General features: G+C 34.7%; 1 protein-coding gene across 1 annotated transcript; it reads right to left on the bottom strand.

Moving 5' to 3' along the window:
* Positions 1–9,193: 9,193 nt before the first annotated feature.
* Positions 9,194–18,340, bottom strand: LOC123676187 (venom carboxylesterase-6-like). Its single transcript, XM_045611925.1, has 10 exons — positions 18,203–18,340; positions 17,851–17,982; positions 17,280–17,411; positions 15,134–15,476; positions 13,187–13,383; positions 12,805–12,979; positions 10,351–10,517; positions 9,710–9,842; positions 9,534–9,651; positions 9,194–9,435 (listed from the first exon to the last, which is right to left on the bottom strand). The coding sequence occupies exons 1-10, from the start codon at positions 18,308–18,310 to the stop codon at positions 9,246–9,248; spliced, it is 1,695 nt and encodes a 564-aa protein (XP_045467881.1). The 5' UTR covers positions 18,311–18,340; the 3' UTR covers positions 9,194–9,245.
* Between the last annotated feature and the right edge of the window lie 1,024 nt (positions 18,341–19,364).

The following is a 19,364-nucleotide window of genomic DNA, read 5'->3' as shown; positions in this document are numbered from 1 at the left end:
GGATCGAGCACATATGTTTATTTCCCGTTCCTTCTGTCTATATTCTGAGTCTGTATTTTTTTCTTAGTTTTTATTGATAAAGTCGAAGATAAAGTATAGTATTCAACTTGCGGTAATGGTCATAACTCACTTGATGAATTACTTCGTCTGCGTGAGTTATGACCTACATTACCGCTCGTTGAATAATATACTATTTTCACGATTGGTTTCAGTATAAGGGTGTAATGAGTCATTGATTACCTTATGATAGATAGATAGTTACCACCAATTGAATCCTAGAATGACAATAAATTAACTATGATTTAACTAAGGAAAAGGACTTTAAAATGAAAATTTGAAGACAATTATTCTAACGGATCTCGGTAGGCTTGAAAATACAGTCATGGAAGTTTCTATCTAGAGCTACCTTCAGTGATAAATTGATAAATATGTATGAGTCTTAGTGGTTGTTTTCCCATGTGTGGGAAAATGGAAAATACGGTCCTCCTCATCTGAACCAACTAGGCAGATGAAATTTGGTGATAAATTCATTGTTGCATGTTTGATGAGTTATTATCTAATATTTCATCTAGAAACAATGGTGAAATTGAATGAACTAAAATTGGATGAAGGAAATTTAAATGTTGACGACATCATTCTGTATCCATGGAAGATATGAATATGACCCTTAATGAATTCCATACAACAAGCAACCCTTAATTACGTAAGATAGTGAAAATAAGATAGGAACAGGGTTGAATAATTTTTCATTTAGGGACTTCTAGATGATATTTCGAGCTAATATAAAAAGTGGAGAATTTATAAACGGTACAAAATCGGGCTATACAGGGTGGTCTAGACTTTGGTACAAAAATTTTGCTTCGGATAGAACAACTCTTTTCATAAAAAAAAAGTTTCTATAAACATCTATCCTAACAAGCTTTGTTTTCGAGATACAGAGTGTTGAAGTTTGAAACAAAAATCAGTTTTTCACTTATAACTCTAGTAAAGGGTGTTTTTTTTCGAGGTATATAACTTTGAGTTGGCATTACTGTTCAAGATGGCGACCGATTTAACAGCTGTCAAGTGATTTATTCTCAGTTTGGTTTGGCAATTCATCATGAATAGACTCACGCCTGAACAACGCTTGCAAATAGTGCAATTTTATTTCGAAAATAATGGTTCTGTGCGGAATACGTATCGCGCACTACGTCCATTTTATTTTGTTTAGCGATGAAGCGCACTTCTGGTTGAATGGCTACGTCAACAAACAAAACTGCCGCATTTGGAGTGAAGCTAATCCTCAAGTGTATGTCCAAACACCGTTACATCCAGAAAAACTGACTGTTTGGTGCGCTTTACGGGCTGGTGAAATCATTGGTCCGTACTTCTTCAAAAACGATGATCGCCAGAACGTTACAGTCAATGGTGATAGGTATAGAGGCATCATTACTAACTTTTTCATTCCTGAATTGAACAACCATGATGTCCAGGAGCTGTGGTTCCAACAAGACGGCGCAACATGTCACACAGCTCGTGCCACAATCGATTTATTGAAAGACACGTTTGGTGACCGCCTAATTTCACGTTCTGGACCTGTGAATTGGCCTTCAAGATCTTGTGCCGCTAGACTACTTTCTGTGGGGCTATGTGAAGTCATTGGTCTATGCGGATAAGCGACCAACCCTTGACCATTTGGAAGACAACATTCGCCGTGTTATTGCCGATATACGGCCACAAATGTTGGAAAAAGTCATCGAAAATTGGACGTCCAGATTGGACTACATCCGAGCCAGCCGTGGCGGTCATATGCCAGAAATCATAAAATGTCATGCCACAAGATTATCTTGCGGATAAATAAAATTCATATCAATCGAATAATCCATCGTTGTTTTATTGAAATTAAAAGTTCTATAGCTCTAAAAAAAACACCCTTTACAAAAATTGGCGTAATGTATTTTAACGCTTTCAGATAGTATTTAATTGAACATTTCAGAAGTTGCACGGCACTTCCACATTATTATAGGTACTCTTCTTATTGATATTTCTATAAGTATTCTGAATGAGAAAACAGTTCAAACATAAAGTTGTTCAGACTAGGATACTCAATCATATCAACGGTGAAAATATTCAGAAATTCCTTTAGGAAAATTATTTTCATTCCCAAGGTACATATTTTAGGTCGCAACAATATTTTTGCTCAGTAGAGAATATCCAATAACATAATAATCTCAATTTTCAAAGAGGTTCATTCCAACAGAAACATCTTAGACACTCGAAATTAGTATGCCTATCCTGTTTACGTTAACAATTAGAAATTTTTTCAATTGGTTATTGGTTGGGTGGACAGAAACATGATTCCTCAAGAACATGGAAAATTCGAGAAAATCTTTATAACTAAATAACATCACCCGAATCTATTATTTCAACACAACCCAACTCACGCATGGACACAGTAATAAAACCTACTCCGAATCCAACCGAATCAGTCCCCAAGAGCTCTAAACTTTTAACATGACCAACTGAGGTTACCAGAGTCAAAATGAAAAACATAAAATACTTGAACAGTTCAATATAAATTGTAAACCGCTGGGTAACTTTTCCATTACAGGAGTCGTGGACACCAAAGTGAAATAAAAAAACGCATTTGATTGAATCGCCTCTGAAAAACGGCGACATCAGGTGTTTGAAATGATGAGTTTTCTAATTTTCGTAAAAATATCCAATATTTACTGTCTGGAGTAAGGGGCATGGGTGAGATTTATTTGAAAAGTTGGATGTTTATGCGAGCACGCAAACTTCATAGTTCTTAAGTTAAATTTCTTTCAGATCATGCTGAAAAATACCGCTTCAAACTTTTTCGCGGGAATGAGTTCTTTCGAGTCACAACAAAGATCGACGAAATTACTTTCATTTTATGGGCCCAATATTCCTCATTAAATATATATGATGAAGGAAACTTCTGCTATAAAGATACTCTCCTTGCAATAAACGTATCCACCAAACTCCTCCTCACGAGTTTGTTTTTCAGAACTTGGCCCTATTTCGAACTTTCTGTTTTTAAATGATTTAGAATGAGACTGATATCAATAGTCAATATTCAGATTACTCAGCGGAGAGGAATTTCTGGTCGTTGAACAACTGTGCTATACATTGTTGTTTACTTTTTTTTCGAGGAGAAACTGAAATGGTTTGAAAAATGTTTTGCTTGTGCTTGAATTTGCATGAGTTTTTTTTCGTGTGTTCTTAAATGCTGGATGTTACTGAGGTATTAATTGTTTGTGGAAAAAATAACATGAAATGAATATCAAAATTCTTACGTACCTCGCATTTTCTCTTACATATACAGGATAATTAAAAAGTACTTTGACAAACTTCAGGGGGTTTCATCGCACCCCTCTATCTACGCCAATGAATAATTTTAGCAGGAGAAACTTACCTAATTCGAAACATTACATTATCAAGACTTGAATTCAAAAAAATTAAAACAATGAATGTAATAATATTAGAGTTATAGTAAAAATCTGATTTTTCTTTCGAACTTCAACACTCTGTATTTCGAAAACGAAACTTGTTAGGATATATGTTTAAAAGAAATGTTTTCATGAAATGAGTTGTTCTATCCTATGTCAAAGTTATCGAAGTTAAATCTGCACCACCCTGTATATCACTAAGCACCTGAATGGACGAGCATTTATCGATGGAAGTCGCTTCCACCATATTTTCATTCCTAAAGTGATGACAAAGCTTCCTACGGTAGAATCGAAAAATTATAAACTATTCCTCAATCTAGACTCAATAAAAATATCGCGATAACAAAATTAAAACTGATTCAATGCAAAATAGACCTAATCCTACCTAATGAAATGACCCTGGAAATGTCATCAAAGTCTGCATAGTTGATAAGAAGGCATACAAGCTGTTTCCCAATAGAATTCAAAATTTGGCAATAGAATAATCTGCATGCTTTGAAAAAAGCCACCCTTACACGTCAGCGTAAGATCTAGTCCTGCAATAGACTCTGGTTGTGCCTGTGCGTAAGATGTTTCGAGGTTAGTGAAAATTCATTTAGGCGAAAGTATGCCATTTCATTCAAGCAGTTTTTAGTATATTCACTTCGAGTAGGAACATAACGCATACTTTTTTAAGAAATGGAATGTTCTAAGTATCATTAAGACATTCTTGGAGAGAAACAAATTGGAAGAAGCATTGATGGCAGTTCAGGACAAAAATGGACTGGCTGTTAGATTTCAAGACATTCAATGGAACTAGCACTATATTAAGGCAACGTGCAAAAAGAATTTAAGAGCGGAAGATGTACCACATGTGGTATCATCCTTTTTACATTGTTAGGAATTAGATATTTTGGTTCTGCATACAAAGAGGCTGAAACTGAAGAAAATATGACACAGATTTACTCATGTTGAAATGTACACAGGATGGTCCTAGGAAAACTCTACACCTTGATAATCTGACTTCAAAATGAAAATGTGGAAAATCGTTCGGACCCGTCAATCACTGATTCGAGGGGGAACAACTTTTTCGCTTTTTTCATCCCCGTAGCTTCAATCCCCTAACAGGGGTGAGCACAAACCCTTGATTAGGGATTAGGGATTTTGCGATAACTAATTTCGAATATCCTATCGAGTGCTATCTGACCCAGACATTTTTCTGCAAAATATCCATCAATAATGAAATAACAGCGAAAATAGTGAAAGAGGTAATGTGGAATTTATCTCGAGAATATTATTCGTAAAATGGTTGTATGGGAGTGACTTGAAGGATTCCAGAATCTTAATCATAGTAGCTTCGAACTCCTTTGCTAGAGTTAGTGCTTTCAGCAAGGGGCAAAATCACGAATATTTTTCACTTCTTTCTGCTACTTATTTGAAGCAAATAATTTATGGAATGTTTATGAATCGGGATTCCCAACAGTTCCTTAAAAAAAAAATACAAAAATGTTCGCCTAACGTGGTCGAAAACATGTGGCAACTAGTGCTGCATATCTAAAAAAAATGTTATCAATTTCTTTTATTGAAATTTTGTATTTTTAAAGAACTTTGACTCTGACAATACATTGAACCCTCTTTTTATATCGTCCTCACTATTTTAAAATAATTGAATATAAATATGATCCCGTTTCAAAAACAATGCCATCTCAGACACATCTCCCCTACATATTTTGCTTTCATCTTCGTTAATAAGAATATTATACTCTGTGAATGAAAAGGTCAAGTGTCGACAATTTACCCTCTAACAACGTAAATCGATTTGAATGAAGATCATTTTGCACCCCATTGTTCTGAAAACTCATTTGAAGAATTACTTCATTATCCCTGTTGAGAGACCACTTACAGCTCCTCTAATAGTCCCCTTTGTGTTGAGAGGTCATTGACAATATTTTCCATGTCGAAAAGTTCTCGATCGCGAGTTGCACTTATTGCTTCTAAAAACTCTAGCTGGCGAGATTGATAAATTTATTTTCACGATGAATGAGACTTGATTGATACAAAGGACAATTAATGATTCTGCAATTTTAGGTGTTTTCGTTCACCGAACAGATCGCTCTACTATTTCGCCACTATTTTCGATTTTGAAGCAAGAAATATTCACAAATAATAGGGTTTACTCGCTGATAATAAATCTGTTTTCAAGGTTGATTATATCTGTTCGTCCTTTTCAAATAATTTATCTATAATATCGCTTAGGATTTTAATTTCGTATGCTTCTTTAGAAAAATTATATCTGCCCCTAACTGCCCCATCGTAATTCATTTAAATAAACCATTAATTTTCAATGTTTATTGTGACTTCAGAAAACTCAACGATCTTCAACGTGTCACTGTTTGGGGCAGTGTTAGGGCTGGTGGTGTGATTGGACCTCGAAAATGAGGCTGGTGCAACTACTATTATTACGGTGATTGGATTGCGCTACTGACATTTGTCTGATATCGTTATAAATCGTAAATATGGCATTGTTAAGTACAATTACGGCTATGTTACTTATTATTTCAAAAGTCCTGTAAAAGATCATCAACATCGATCTCATGAAAAATATGGAACACGCTTCCGTCATCAGAAGTCAACTGGTGACCTAATCGTTCACGTCTCATCTATATGGCAGGTATCTATTTAGAAATATGTTGAAACCGTAGCCGTCGTTCTGAAAACTTCAAAAATATTCGATCGCCAAGCTTCCATGTTATGGCTTACCCCCAAAGCTTTCTTCTTACTGGCTAGTTTTCTCTCAAACAGTGTACATGCAGTGGTCGATGGAGTTTCATCTGACTCTCTATCAATAAATGCTGGTGTTCCGCATGGGTCAGTTCAGGCTCCAACACTGTTTTTATTTCACATCAACAATTTGCTGAAAGAAACTGAGTGTCCAGTACACAGCTTTGCGGATGATAGTACACCATCCATACCGAATTTTCTTCCAGGGCTTCAATACCAGCCCGCCAAATCATAATGGAACGAGGAAGTAATTTTAACAACAGAAATCTGGACTTGGCAACAATACTCGAATGGGGATCCAAAAACTTGGTAGACTTAAACGTGAAACACAAGCATGTCTCTTCTCTAGATACACATATCTCTGACGGACATATTCAAACTATCCTGGAGTACTATTCCCAGGTTTGGAGAGCTGCACCTAAATATATTGGATTCGGTCCAAAACAGGGCAATTCGCCTCGTCGGAGAAGCCACGCTCACAAACTCACTCCCTTCTTTGAAACCCTATGGAAAAGTGGGTGATCTGGCTAGATATTTCCATGGGTGATGCTCTTCTGAAATATCAGCAAACTTTCTCCCCTGGCTGTCTCTTCAATATTGAACCATAATGTTCAGTCTTCCTTTTTGAGATCTGATGAACATCGCTTTTCTTAGACTCGTTCTTCCAACGAACAGCGAGGCTCGGAAACTCATTGCCAAGGGATGTGTTCCCTGAGGCATATAACCTCAAGAAATTTAACAAGAACACCAATTTCTACCTTCTTTCCCATGGTTCTCTGATCATTACAGGATATCCGGAAAAATGGTTTTTAACGTCTGAAATATAATTATATACAAGATGAGTTCCCTTCCAGCATTAAGCTCCAGAACCCTTGCTAACTACATAGCTTGTAAGAGATACTACTTTTGATTCTGGAAGAAGAGGTTCCTTGATATGAGGTAGCTCGGTTGGTGGAGCACTGGACTAGTGGTTCGGAGGTTGCGGGTTCGAGTCCCGCTCGAGGATGTACTTTTTCCGGAATTGAAAATTGTCTGTCTGCCATCATATATTATAATTTCAGGATATTCCCTCTAATGGGAAGGAGAATATGAAAAAACTCCTCCCTTTTTGCAATGAAATGAATATCCATTGATTTCTCTCAAAATATACCCATTTATTTTAGTAGGTATCATAATGGAAAACCCTATACTACTTCATTCAACCCCTTTATCTAGTTCGACTGAAATTTTTGACCACCAAAAATAAAGTTAGCGAATAAGTAAACATCCGCATATTCCGAATGAACGCGCTTTGAACCCTGACTAGCCTCGCAGTGTTTGAGCATATTTTTCCCCAAGAGATCGTTGACACTTGACCCCGGATATCAAACCGCCAAGGGTTAAATTGTAAAATCCTCGAATAAAAACCGCTTTTCCTCAAATACTCGAGTGTTGGACCATCATCACTGCTCCTTCAGAGAAAATCCTTCAATCCCTTTCCTATGGGGATTTCAACTTTACTTCGATGTCAATAGGGGTATATTGATATATTAGCGGGGGAAAAAATTTCAGGAGGATTCTTCAACTGGTCATATAATATTGAATTGAAAAGAAGTCCTCCAAATATGGTCATATCTTGATATGCTACTCCTTATACAAGTTACAAGTATATGAGAATTTAAAACCATTTTGTATCAAAAGTTTCTGCCCTAGTAAGTAAAAGCACATTTTTTCTCAAAAATTCTACTTTATTCGTCATCATAGTTACCTTCAAAAGTGATACATGCAACTCTAACTTTTCAAAATCTTCTCTCTAGAATTTTCTGGAAGTTTTTTTGGAGCGTGTATCTTTTTATAATCTAATGGTATAAATTACTGAAATTTCATAAAATAATAGACGGTGTTGTAACCATTTCAAATAGTATCATTCTTATTGGAGAAACTTTGATATTGAAGCCACAATCTATTTGCGAAATTTTTCCTTTGTGCTTCTTCCATTTTCTTCGATACTTTTGATGCATAGCAAAATCATATCTGAATTAATATATTATTACATGATCAAAACAAGTTTTATGTTTCTACTACCAAAATAATGTTATTAACTGTTTGAGGATCACATTGTGTAACTGGTCAGTTTTGAACTCACTTCAAATTCATCAACAGATATTATTTTATAACATTGTGGAATATTATATGCCTGAGAAATGTTGCACGATATATTCCCAAACGAACGCAAACCTTGGGAGCAGATATTTTTTAATCTGGGGAGAATTCGACGTGATACCCAGAAGAACTTTTATTTTCCAGACACCAATCTACTCCATTGGCAACTCTGAATAGTTCATCAGATGCATTCTCTAGAATTGGCTGCATTGTGCACGAACTTTGAATGTTAAGCATTTCGCAGGGTAAAATTTTCACATTCCGCAGAACCTGTACCATGGATATTCATTCACATGTTCTCAAAATGAACCTTCAATTTAAAATTAAAAATCGAATAGTTCTAAAAAATTTTGTTTTTGAATAATGTTATGCAATGGAAACTAACCTAATAATAGTCACAGCTACTTAAAAACAAATGTTAATTTTATTTAAGAAACCCCTGACGAAAGGGTGGTCAGTAAGATTTTATTCATTTCCATATAGAAATTTTATCGTTTTTATGACATTTAGAGTGAACCTAGATTCAAGCATTCGATTGAAGTTTTAGATATAACATCTCTTATATTATGGATTTACAAACTTTGTGGTTCAATTATCCCAATTCATCTAACAGTTTTAAGAGTTCATCACTATATTGGATCAATCGACTCTGTTGATCTAGTAGTTTATTTAATCCACCAAATCTATGGTTCTAGGTATACGCTCTATTGATCTATGAGCTTTGTGGATCTACCAGCTAGGTAGATAAGCAGCTAATTCCCTTCCTCCTTAACTTTACTAGATTAATTATTAAAGACGTTGGAGTTCAAGGGGTTCACCAGTTCAATTAAATGTCAAGATTCAACAAAAAATTTTATTTCAGGTACAAAGAATAATTCATAATGAACTCATTTAGTAAGTGTCATATGGTGGCTGTCCATATCTATTATACAAGTCGGTCCAGAAATTTCCAACGTTTTTCCTTGGATTCTTTGAAATTATCAACTCCTTATCTATTTTCATATAGTGCATATCCTCATTTGATGAAACTGGTAACCACGTCACATTCTGGAGAAGATCGTCTAGTTCTGGAGTTGGATTTCTGAAAAATTCAGATTAGAGATCAATTTCTTGTGTGTATTTGGCGTTTTTATTCAGCCAAACTCTATTTTATTAAGTTTATTTAGATCTAGTATTTACCTGAACTTGACGAAATTAGACCATAACCTAATCATCCTCCTTCTCATAAGATCATCAACTTCATTACCAGTAATATTCCTCCGGAATAAATATCCTAGTTCCTCAGTGTGGGCAACACCTTATAAATATTCACATCTTCATGGTAATTAATCAGCTCAAAAAAAAAAAAAAATTACCTGGCAACGTTCGGTTGGCTACTCCTCCAAGTGGACCCTCGTAATGAAATTCATAGAAGTATGTCTGTGTATATTTGGACAACAATAATGCAAACTGTTGAATAGGCCTAACAAACTGATCTTCGCTCATAAACTGTAAAAAAATGATATGAAAGAATATTATTCAATATTTATGAGACATCTTGAGAGTTAGTTAGGAAAATCAATGTGAATTTATGTTTATTTTTGCAACCGTGGGCTATAAGTTCTGAGACTACACATCGAATTGTTTCTCTAACAACGAATGGTTTGACAGTCTGTCGAAACTAGAAAATTTCTTTCATGGCCAGAGGCTCGAACTCTAAGACAGACAAAGATAATATTGAATGAAAAAAAATCGAGTAGAGTGCCAACTTGGGGTCAGAAACATTTCAGCACTCATTCATTAATCCTCCACAGAACTGTACACTCGTACATTTCAAAGAATCCACTGAAAAACCTCCCTGGGAAGGGCCCAATTTTTGGAAACATGTACTCTTTGAAAAATCTAAATCTTTCAATTTTTCATAATTTTTTGTTTGTTACTAACAATTTTTTGTTATGTCCTCAATAACCCTCTCTCGTTACGCCTATGCATACAGGAATAGAAACGATTTACTCACCTCGTTTACGTTTATGTTAGAAAGAGCAATAGGTAATAATCCAAAATATTGGAATTTTATTTCCTTCCCAACAGCATCTTTTATGACGGAAGATTTTATATTCATATCAATAGGTACCAAACTAGAAGGATTTAAATCAAATTTCACCAAGAACAACCTAAATATATCTGAAAAAGTTGAATAATTTTTTATTAGATAATTACATCTTATAGTGTTAATGATTTTTATGAACTAATAAAGTATTGGAAGCAGTTTTTTGTAGGCTTGGTTTATCTATCGCCTAGAGGTTTGATTTGATAAACTGACCATACGTCTTTTTCTGGTTGACTGGTTCAAATATGAACCAATTAAACACTCTAATAATGTACAAATCAATATACAAATTCTCTCAAATAGTTCGCAATGAAAAAAAAACTATTCAGGTTCTACTATATTCGATAACTTTTCTTCTTCTTCTTGAGGTGTCGTCTTCTATCGAAGGTTGACGATCATCGATTATCTTCATCTTATCTACTAACTTATCACGGTGCTGAATTTTGTCTGATATAATTATTATTATAATTTTGAGATTAGAAAAAGGTTTGAAGTTTCCTTCTTCATAAAGTCCCGATATTGGCCCTTCATGACAAGAAATGGATCCTTTTCTTCACTCATGCTCTCTACAAAACATAAGCTCATTCTGTTGTGTCATTTCCATCACACGTTTTTCTCTACCACACAAGCTTTTTTTGTTATAATTATCATATTTTAAATGAACGACTTTCCCTTACTTCCACTTTATACACAAAATTCAAATTTGTATGAAATATTACCAAATGCATATAATAAACTAGTTCTAAGAGTAGCCAACCCCAGGAAATTTAACACTTTCGAATAAAAGAAAGATTTCTTCAAAAGACGGTCGGAATATGTTCATGAAACCGGAGCCACTTTCAAGCTCTATTTGAAGGCGACTTTCTGATGAAATGGTCTTTACCAAGGGAGTATTTTCGGATGGATTATGAAACTGGCCTAAGTACTACATTTCTCCCCGCCCTTCAAAACGGCATCAGAGTTTCAAGAAAAATGGAATATCTGCATGTTTCTGGTTGATTTTTCTCAGAATCGCTTTTTATTACAAACAGCATGTTGGTTTGCGAAGTGTTGCCTGGATTTCCAATAAAACATTCGACCCGATCTTCTTCAAATAAACGACGAAAAATGTATCGGTTGTAAACCAATTGGCACCAAAAAATTCTTTGAACCTTCAGGATATGAAAATTCCAGAGAGAATTGATGTGTTACATACATCTTGGGGATCTTATACGATATTGAATTTTAACATTTTTCATAACCACTATCTTCATGTCATTTAGCACTATAGCGTAATTTTCTATCAGATATATTACCTGCTGAATGATTGATTTCTACAATGTGTCCGTAAAGTATGGAACAAATTCATTTTTAGCTAAACAGACAATTATAAGAGATAATCCTGAAATACGTCGATTTTTTATTTAAATTTAGCCTATTTTAAAATAATAATCTAATATACAGGGTGAATTCATTGAATATTCGAATAAACTCATTTATTATTATTATTATTATAATTACTTTCGAGTGATGACGTCACCGTAATTTTTTTAAATGGTACAAACCCATTTTGTCTCAATTTTCCGATTACTCTAGCTGAGCTGATTCCAAAAATGTATCACATGTTGATTCCAATTGCTAGAGGGTGGACGAAAATACAATAGTTTTGTGTGTGCTCATAAAGTAACGCGTAACATTATTTATTAGTTAAATTAACAATATTATCAAAAATACTTATTGTTTAGCGGCAATTGGTTTGAATGTAACACCCTGTAGTTTGTTAAATTTTTAGATTGATAAAAATGAGCTGTTTCCAAACATGTTTGGTACTTGTGGTCTCACAGACAGAATGAAAGAAATTATTTTTATACATTTTTATTAATCTAAAAATATAACAAACTACAGGGTGTTACATTCAAACCATTTTCCGCTAGACACTAAGTATTTTTGATAGTATTGTTAATTAATTTAACTAATAAAGAATGTTACGCGTTACTTTATGAGCACACACAAAACTATTGTATTTTTGTCCACCCTGTACCAATTGGAATCAACATGTGATACATTTTTGGAATCAGCTCAGCTAGAGTAATCGGAAAATTGAGGCAAAATGGGGTGTTCCATAAAAAAAATGACGGTGGCGTCATTACTCGAAAGTAATTCACCCTGTATATTAGATTATTATTTTAAAATACGGTAAATTGATATCAAAAATCGACGTGTTTCAGGATTATTTCTTAAAATGGTCTGTTTAGCTAAAAATGAATTTGTTCCATACTTTACGTGCACAGTATATATTATATTAAAAGATGAATATTACAAAAGTATAGGTCGTGGTTTCGGCAAATACGTTTTGCTGTAAAATTTCATAACTTATTATACCTGGCAGATCGAAAGCAGCCTCCAATGAGTTGTAACCCACTATTACTGGCACTTGTGAAAATTTTCCTTCTCTCAATAGTTCATAGCTTTTTTCGGTGAAAAAAGCTCCTTCGTGTTTTGGTTCTATAACTGGAGCAAATATGAATCCATCTCTAGGATTTGATCCTGTCAATTCCTGAAATGAACGAACATTTATTTTTCTAGAATCTCAATAACAAAAAAGAAATCAATAATTCCAGGGGAGCAAGTGATAGACACGCCAAAATTAACGAGCAAAATTACTAGTTGGAAAATCCTTCTCTGTCTTATTAGCATTCATAATAATCCTGCATTCATTATGGACTGAAAGAAAAAAAAAATACTCCAATTCAATGAGAACTACCTTATTCTGAATATCCGCTGCTATTTCATGAAGTTCTTCTGCTTTGACTGACCGTAATCCATTTATAATAGATTGAGGTGAATCCACGCTAATATTCAAACCAACCGCTATTCCACTAGCAGCTTGAGGTCCTTTTCTAGAAAGGGACCACAAACATAATGATGTTCCAGACTCTAGTATAGCTCCAGAAAAGAGGCCTGTGGAAAAAAAACCTTGATATAGATTATAAAACGATATTCATAACCTATACTAGCGAATTTACTGATGGGTCATACTGTGATATTGTATAATTAGATTATATAATATACTAGGTGTTCTACCGTAGTTGTCTCTTAAAATCCAATAATAATAGTTTCCTGAAACAGCCCAACTATCCAATACATTCAGAGTTTAGTAGCACTTTCGGTTTTTACAGGAAACACAAACCCCATTTCTGTTTTCAAATATTCTCAACATTTCAAGTTGACTTTATCGAAACACCCTCTACATACAGGCAGGCTGTTTCAAGGTAAAGGGTGTTTTTTTAGAGCTATAGAACTTTAAATTGCAATAAAACAACGATGTATTATTTGATTGACATGAATTTTATTTATCCGCAAGATAATCTTGTGGCATTAGATTTTAAATATGATTTCTGGCATATGACCGCCACGGCTGGCTTGGATGTAGTCCAATCTGGACGTCCAATTTTCGTTGACTTTTTTCAACATTTGTGGCCGTATATCGGCAATAACACGACGAATGTTGTCTTTCAAAGGTCAAGGGTTTGTGGCTTATCCGCATAGACCAATGACTTTACATAGCCCCACAGAAAGTAGTCTAGCGGTGTTAAATCACAAGATCTTGGAGGCCAATTCACAGGTCCAAAACGTGAAATTAGGCGGTCACCAAACGTGTCTTTCAATAAATCGATTGTGGCACGAACTGTGTGACATGTTGCGCCGTCTTGTTGGAACCACAGCTCCTGGACATCATGGTTGTTCAATTCAGGAATGAAAAAGTTAGTAATCATGGCTCTATACCGATCACCATTGACTGTAAAGTTCTGGCCATCATCGTTTTTGAAGAAGTACGGACCAATGATTTCACCAGCCCATAAAGCGCACCAAACAGTCAGTTTTTCTGGATGTTACGGTGTTTCGACATACACTTGAGGACTAGCTTCACTCCAAATGCGGCAGTTTTGTTTGTTGACGTAGCCATTCAACCAGAAGTGCGCTTCGTCGCTAATGGACGTAGTGCTCGATACGTATTCCGCACAGAACCATTATTTTCGAAATGAAATTGCATTATTTACAAGCGTTATTCAGGCGTGAGTCTATTCATGATGAATTGCCGGACGAAACTGAGAATTAATCACTTGACAGCTGTTAAATCGGTCGCCATCTTGAACAGAAATGCCAACTTAAAGTTATATACCTCGAAAAAACACCCGTTATATGGGGGCCTGTTGTTAAAATAGGTAGAGGTAGAGTACTGGGGATGATCTCAAGATTAAATGTCAATTCCATTTTCGAAGGATTATTCAATTCATTTTTCATAAACCAATACTTTTCAACTATTTTCCATGATTACAGATTTGCGAGATATCAATAATGTATTCACAATTATTATATTTTGTTTCGAGTATGTGCAACCAAGACAATATTGTTTTCAATCAATTATATTGTTAATATTTTCTTCTTTATCTTTTTCTTGGAAGTAAGGTACTAACTGGATTAATTATTTTTGTTTTTGGAGTTTCATTCAAAATGAAACAGATAATATATGTATATTGGTCTTATAACCTGAATAGCTACTTCAGGTGGCCTAAATGCTTTAGGGCAGTTTTTCAAATGTAAAATTTCATGTGTGCAATTATTGGTCTGAAAATAAATCAGTTAAATTACTAGAAGAGACCCTATATATTTCGCTAATTGACCCTTCTAGAAATTCAGCCCAACTCACCTGCAGAAAGAGGAGACTGCAAGTGATAAGAAACAGATACAGATCCAGCACTCTGACCAATGAGTGTAATTTGATCAGGATCACCTCCAAATGACTTTATGTTTTCTTTTACCCATCGCAAGCCCATATTTTGATCCTTCAGGCCATAATTTCCTGGTGCTACCAAGTGATTCAAGCTCAAAAACCCTAGAACTCCTAATCTGTAGTTGATCGAAACGAAGACAATGTCTTGATCCAGAAAGTAATCAGGTGAAGCGTCATCGTATTCTGAGTTACCATATATGAATGCTCCTCCATAAATCCAGACCATCACGGGCAAAAGTCGTCTCGTATCGTTCGATATCTACAATAAAACTCAACACTCAAGAACTGTGGGAAAAAAATTAAAAACGCCTGTCGAAAAAGGAAGCAGGCGCAAAATGAGTTATCCCTTCAGAGAGCTTCTGGGTAATTGCTACTCGGGCTTTCATAAAAACAGGACTGATATGGATGAAGAGCTTTTTATAGTGTATTTAGCCTTATAAAAGTGGATTTCACCGATGAAAGCGATGCCTTTCTCGCAGATCGACATCAAGTATTTGTATTCCAAATTTAATTTGATTGGATATGGCCGTTTGGTCTCTAAAAAACCGTCTGTATAGCATCCACTTTATTCTGTGTGTGTGTAGATGATCGTACCAATACTGATGCTACATGTTCAGAAATTGTTTGAACCAATGCGGCTTCTGAGTTCTCACGAATCTCAAAGCGCTCGATATCTTTTATACTAATAATTAAGATTAAAATGGTTTACGATATTCTATATTTCTGATGACGATATCAACAGGAAGCTCGAAATGATCATTCTATTTATGCTGCACAAAAATCTCAGCTACATCTAACGACAAGAATATGCCTGAAACTGAAAAAGTTATCAAACTAGGGGAAACAAACCATTGAGATATAATAATAATAATAATAATAAGGATGTCAAATGTTTGCAGGAAATGAATATAAAGAGAGACACGATGCAGTAGGAAAGATACTACACCAAGAAATGGCAACTAAATTAACACTAATTAATTCTGAAAAAGTGCCATACTACAAGTACCGACCGGAAACCATCCTGGAAAACGAACGCTATAAACTGTACTGGGATCGAACAGTTTTGACTGATAAAACAGTCCCTCACAACAGGCCAGATATATTGCTAGTTGATAAACATCAAAAGGCAGCAATACTCATCGACGTAGCAATACCTAATAACAACAACATGCGTCAAAAAGAGGTCGAAAAAATTTCAAAATATAGGGACCTCGAATTTCAGATAAAGCGCCAGTGGGGAATGATATCAACGAGAACTATTCCAATTATCATCTCAACAACAACAGGAATAGTACCCAAAAATCTCAAGAGAAATATCAAGCAACTAGGACTTAGTGAATATATATGTTATATAATGCATAAGCTGTTCTTTTAGGTACTGCAAGGACGGTGAGAAAATTCCTAGGAAGCGAAGGACAGGTCCAAGGATCGCGTGTAAGAGGACCAGAAGTTCGACGAGAACCAGGGGGACCACAAGGACCGGACACGACCGAGCTTTGCCCTTCTGATATTTTAAATATCTGGGATTGAGTGAATGTTCCTCTTAGCGAGGAGTGAGAAGCCGACGGCGAGGAGAAATCCTACGCATATAGGCAAAAGTCGGGGATAAGAGAGTTTATTCATGAAAATACATTCAATAAACTCTATAATACTGTAGAGTTTTATAAGAAAGTAAACATTTCATTTCTCATAAATGAACATTTGCTGGACAAGAATCGGTTTTGAAACGGTCAAAAAATTCTTGTGGAGCAGTATAACACTCAACAAGCCAATACTTTGCACGGTTTCTACTGAAAAAGAGAATACACGAAACTAGTTTTTATTCATTTTTCAAACTGAATATTTAACTTCACCTAACCTTCAATATTTCTATTCAGATTAACTCTATGTTCCGAAATTTGATACGCATCTTTTGACGCTTGATACTTGATACGAGAAAAAAATGGTATGTAAGCTGTGTTCCAGACCCAGGACTTTTCGATAGTTATTAGTATGTGAATTTTTCATTCGATGTTTCATTTTCAGAAAATTACATTGAGCTTATTTATTGAAACTACTTTACCTGAGGTGTGTAGACATTCAAGTAGAGGCAATCTTCTTGTCCAACAATTTCTTTCGAATGAGTTTGGATACACCTTGGCGAATCAGTTTTCGTTGGCAAAACATCCTCCCAATTATCTATTGGTTGGGGTGCCTAAAATATTGGATTTTCATCATTTTTCATGAATTTAAATTTGGAATTTAATGCAGTATTATGGAGACGTCAAAGTTGAGTAGTAATTTTGGCATCGGTAGAATACAAGACCATATTGCAAAGAATTGATATTTTTCACGTGAGAATTGAAATAACCTTTAAAACACTGAACTGAAAGAATAGTCTAATTAAGTGCAATAATGAAATTGTAAAATCCTTCAACGTACCAAAAAAGAATATCGATTATATCGTTACTCCAGACGAATAGTCTGTGTAATAATTCACTGAATAAAGAAATAGTGATGCTCAATTGGATAAATGAGGAAATCTCCAGAGACTCCCATCGAGTAATTAATCTTTGTTAGGTCGCGCTTCTGAACAGATTAATTCAAGGAATAGCGTTTTTTTTTCAGACGACTATACATAGAAGTTCATTTACCTGGAATCTGAGTTCTCCAACAGGTGGCTTTGCATAAGGTATGCTCCTAAAAGCGTAGTAAAGCTTCTTCTCCGGTACTGTGTAATTTATTTCACCCTCTATCAGACCATTCGTTGTTTTCACAATGGTACACTGAAATCAACACATAATTTAGTATTGGCTCCTAATTAGCATATCCTTTTATCGAAAAGATTGAAAAATTCAATTAATCAAAATTGAGACAAATGAAATATTTACGTATAAGTATTCGAATAATTCAAAATCTTCATGAACTAATATTCAGCAATATCCTTTCCATATCATAATAAATAAAATATTCGACATTTATTCCATTCAAAACTACATTACTTACATGACAAATATGAATGATTTGCACAAATAAAAGAGTGCAACAAAGCAAACTAGAATATTTCTTAGAAATCATTGTGTTTTTTCTTCGAAATCTGAAGTTTAAGATCATTCGGCTTGAACACTTTTATTTATAATGTTGACATAAATTTTCAGATAACGTGCTAATAACTAATTAAACAAATTTTTTCAATCAGACAATGAAACTCTGTCTTACTTAATATTACATAAACAATATCGCGATAATGATACATAATAAGAAAAACAATTTAGTTCAAATACATTGTCAAATAATTCACACCTGTAATATAAACTTTTTTGCGATAAATAAGTGGAAATATGGTATTGGACAACACTAAAAAATCTACCATTTTATTATTACCTTAATCTAAGACTGTTATATGATGATGTGAGCATTTAACTTGTTGTTTGTGCCTTTCAATACCATATAATATTTTCGACTTTCGTTTAGTGTTAAAGGACAGGGATCAATATTCCATATCCCTCTTCCCCACAAATCAATAACTATCTCAGAAAAATAATATCATGGAAACAAACTATACTACACTCTTAACCATGAACATAAATTTCGTTAAACGCAAGTTATCGTAGTACTAGCTGCAGCAATAACATCTTATGATTATGACAGTAACTCTGTGAAGATGACAACATTGATGATATCGAAGCTTTCGTTAAACTTTTGTAAAGATTTCGTGGATTAGATTGTGCTTTAACTTTTGTACATACCTACTTTCATACAGAAATATCGAAATCCATTTATAAAATAAGAAAAGAATGACGTAAGTCATGAGCTTTTGAGCGCTCGTTAGTTTATACGTCAATTACGCCGTTGAAAACCACAGAACTGTATACAGGGTGATTCACTGTGATGGCCTATTAGACGTTTATAAAAAACTAATCATAATTTTGAGCTGAAAATCTGCATGTTGGGTTTTGAGACAATGATCTTTCTCCCTAAAATATTTCCAGATCTCTACAACTTCCGCTTATACCGGAAACAGACAACTGCTTCCTTATTTCAAATGGCACACCCAGTATATTATTGCATCGTTAGATATCTTTTTATATGGCAATTTCAGAAATGTACCGCACCTTGGGTAAAAACTCAACGATTCATGAGTTAATGGGTTTCTTTTGAAAAAAAC

The sequence above is a fragment of the Harmonia axyridis genome, chromosome 3 (genome assembly GCF_914767665.1).
Source record: "Harmonia axyridis chromosome 3, icHarAxyr1.1, whole genome shotgun sequence".
NCBI lineage: Eukaryota > Metazoa > Arthropoda > Insecta > Coleoptera > Coccinellidae > Harmonia > Harmonia axyridis.
This window is presented reverse-complemented; position numbering and strand designations above follow the sequence as displayed.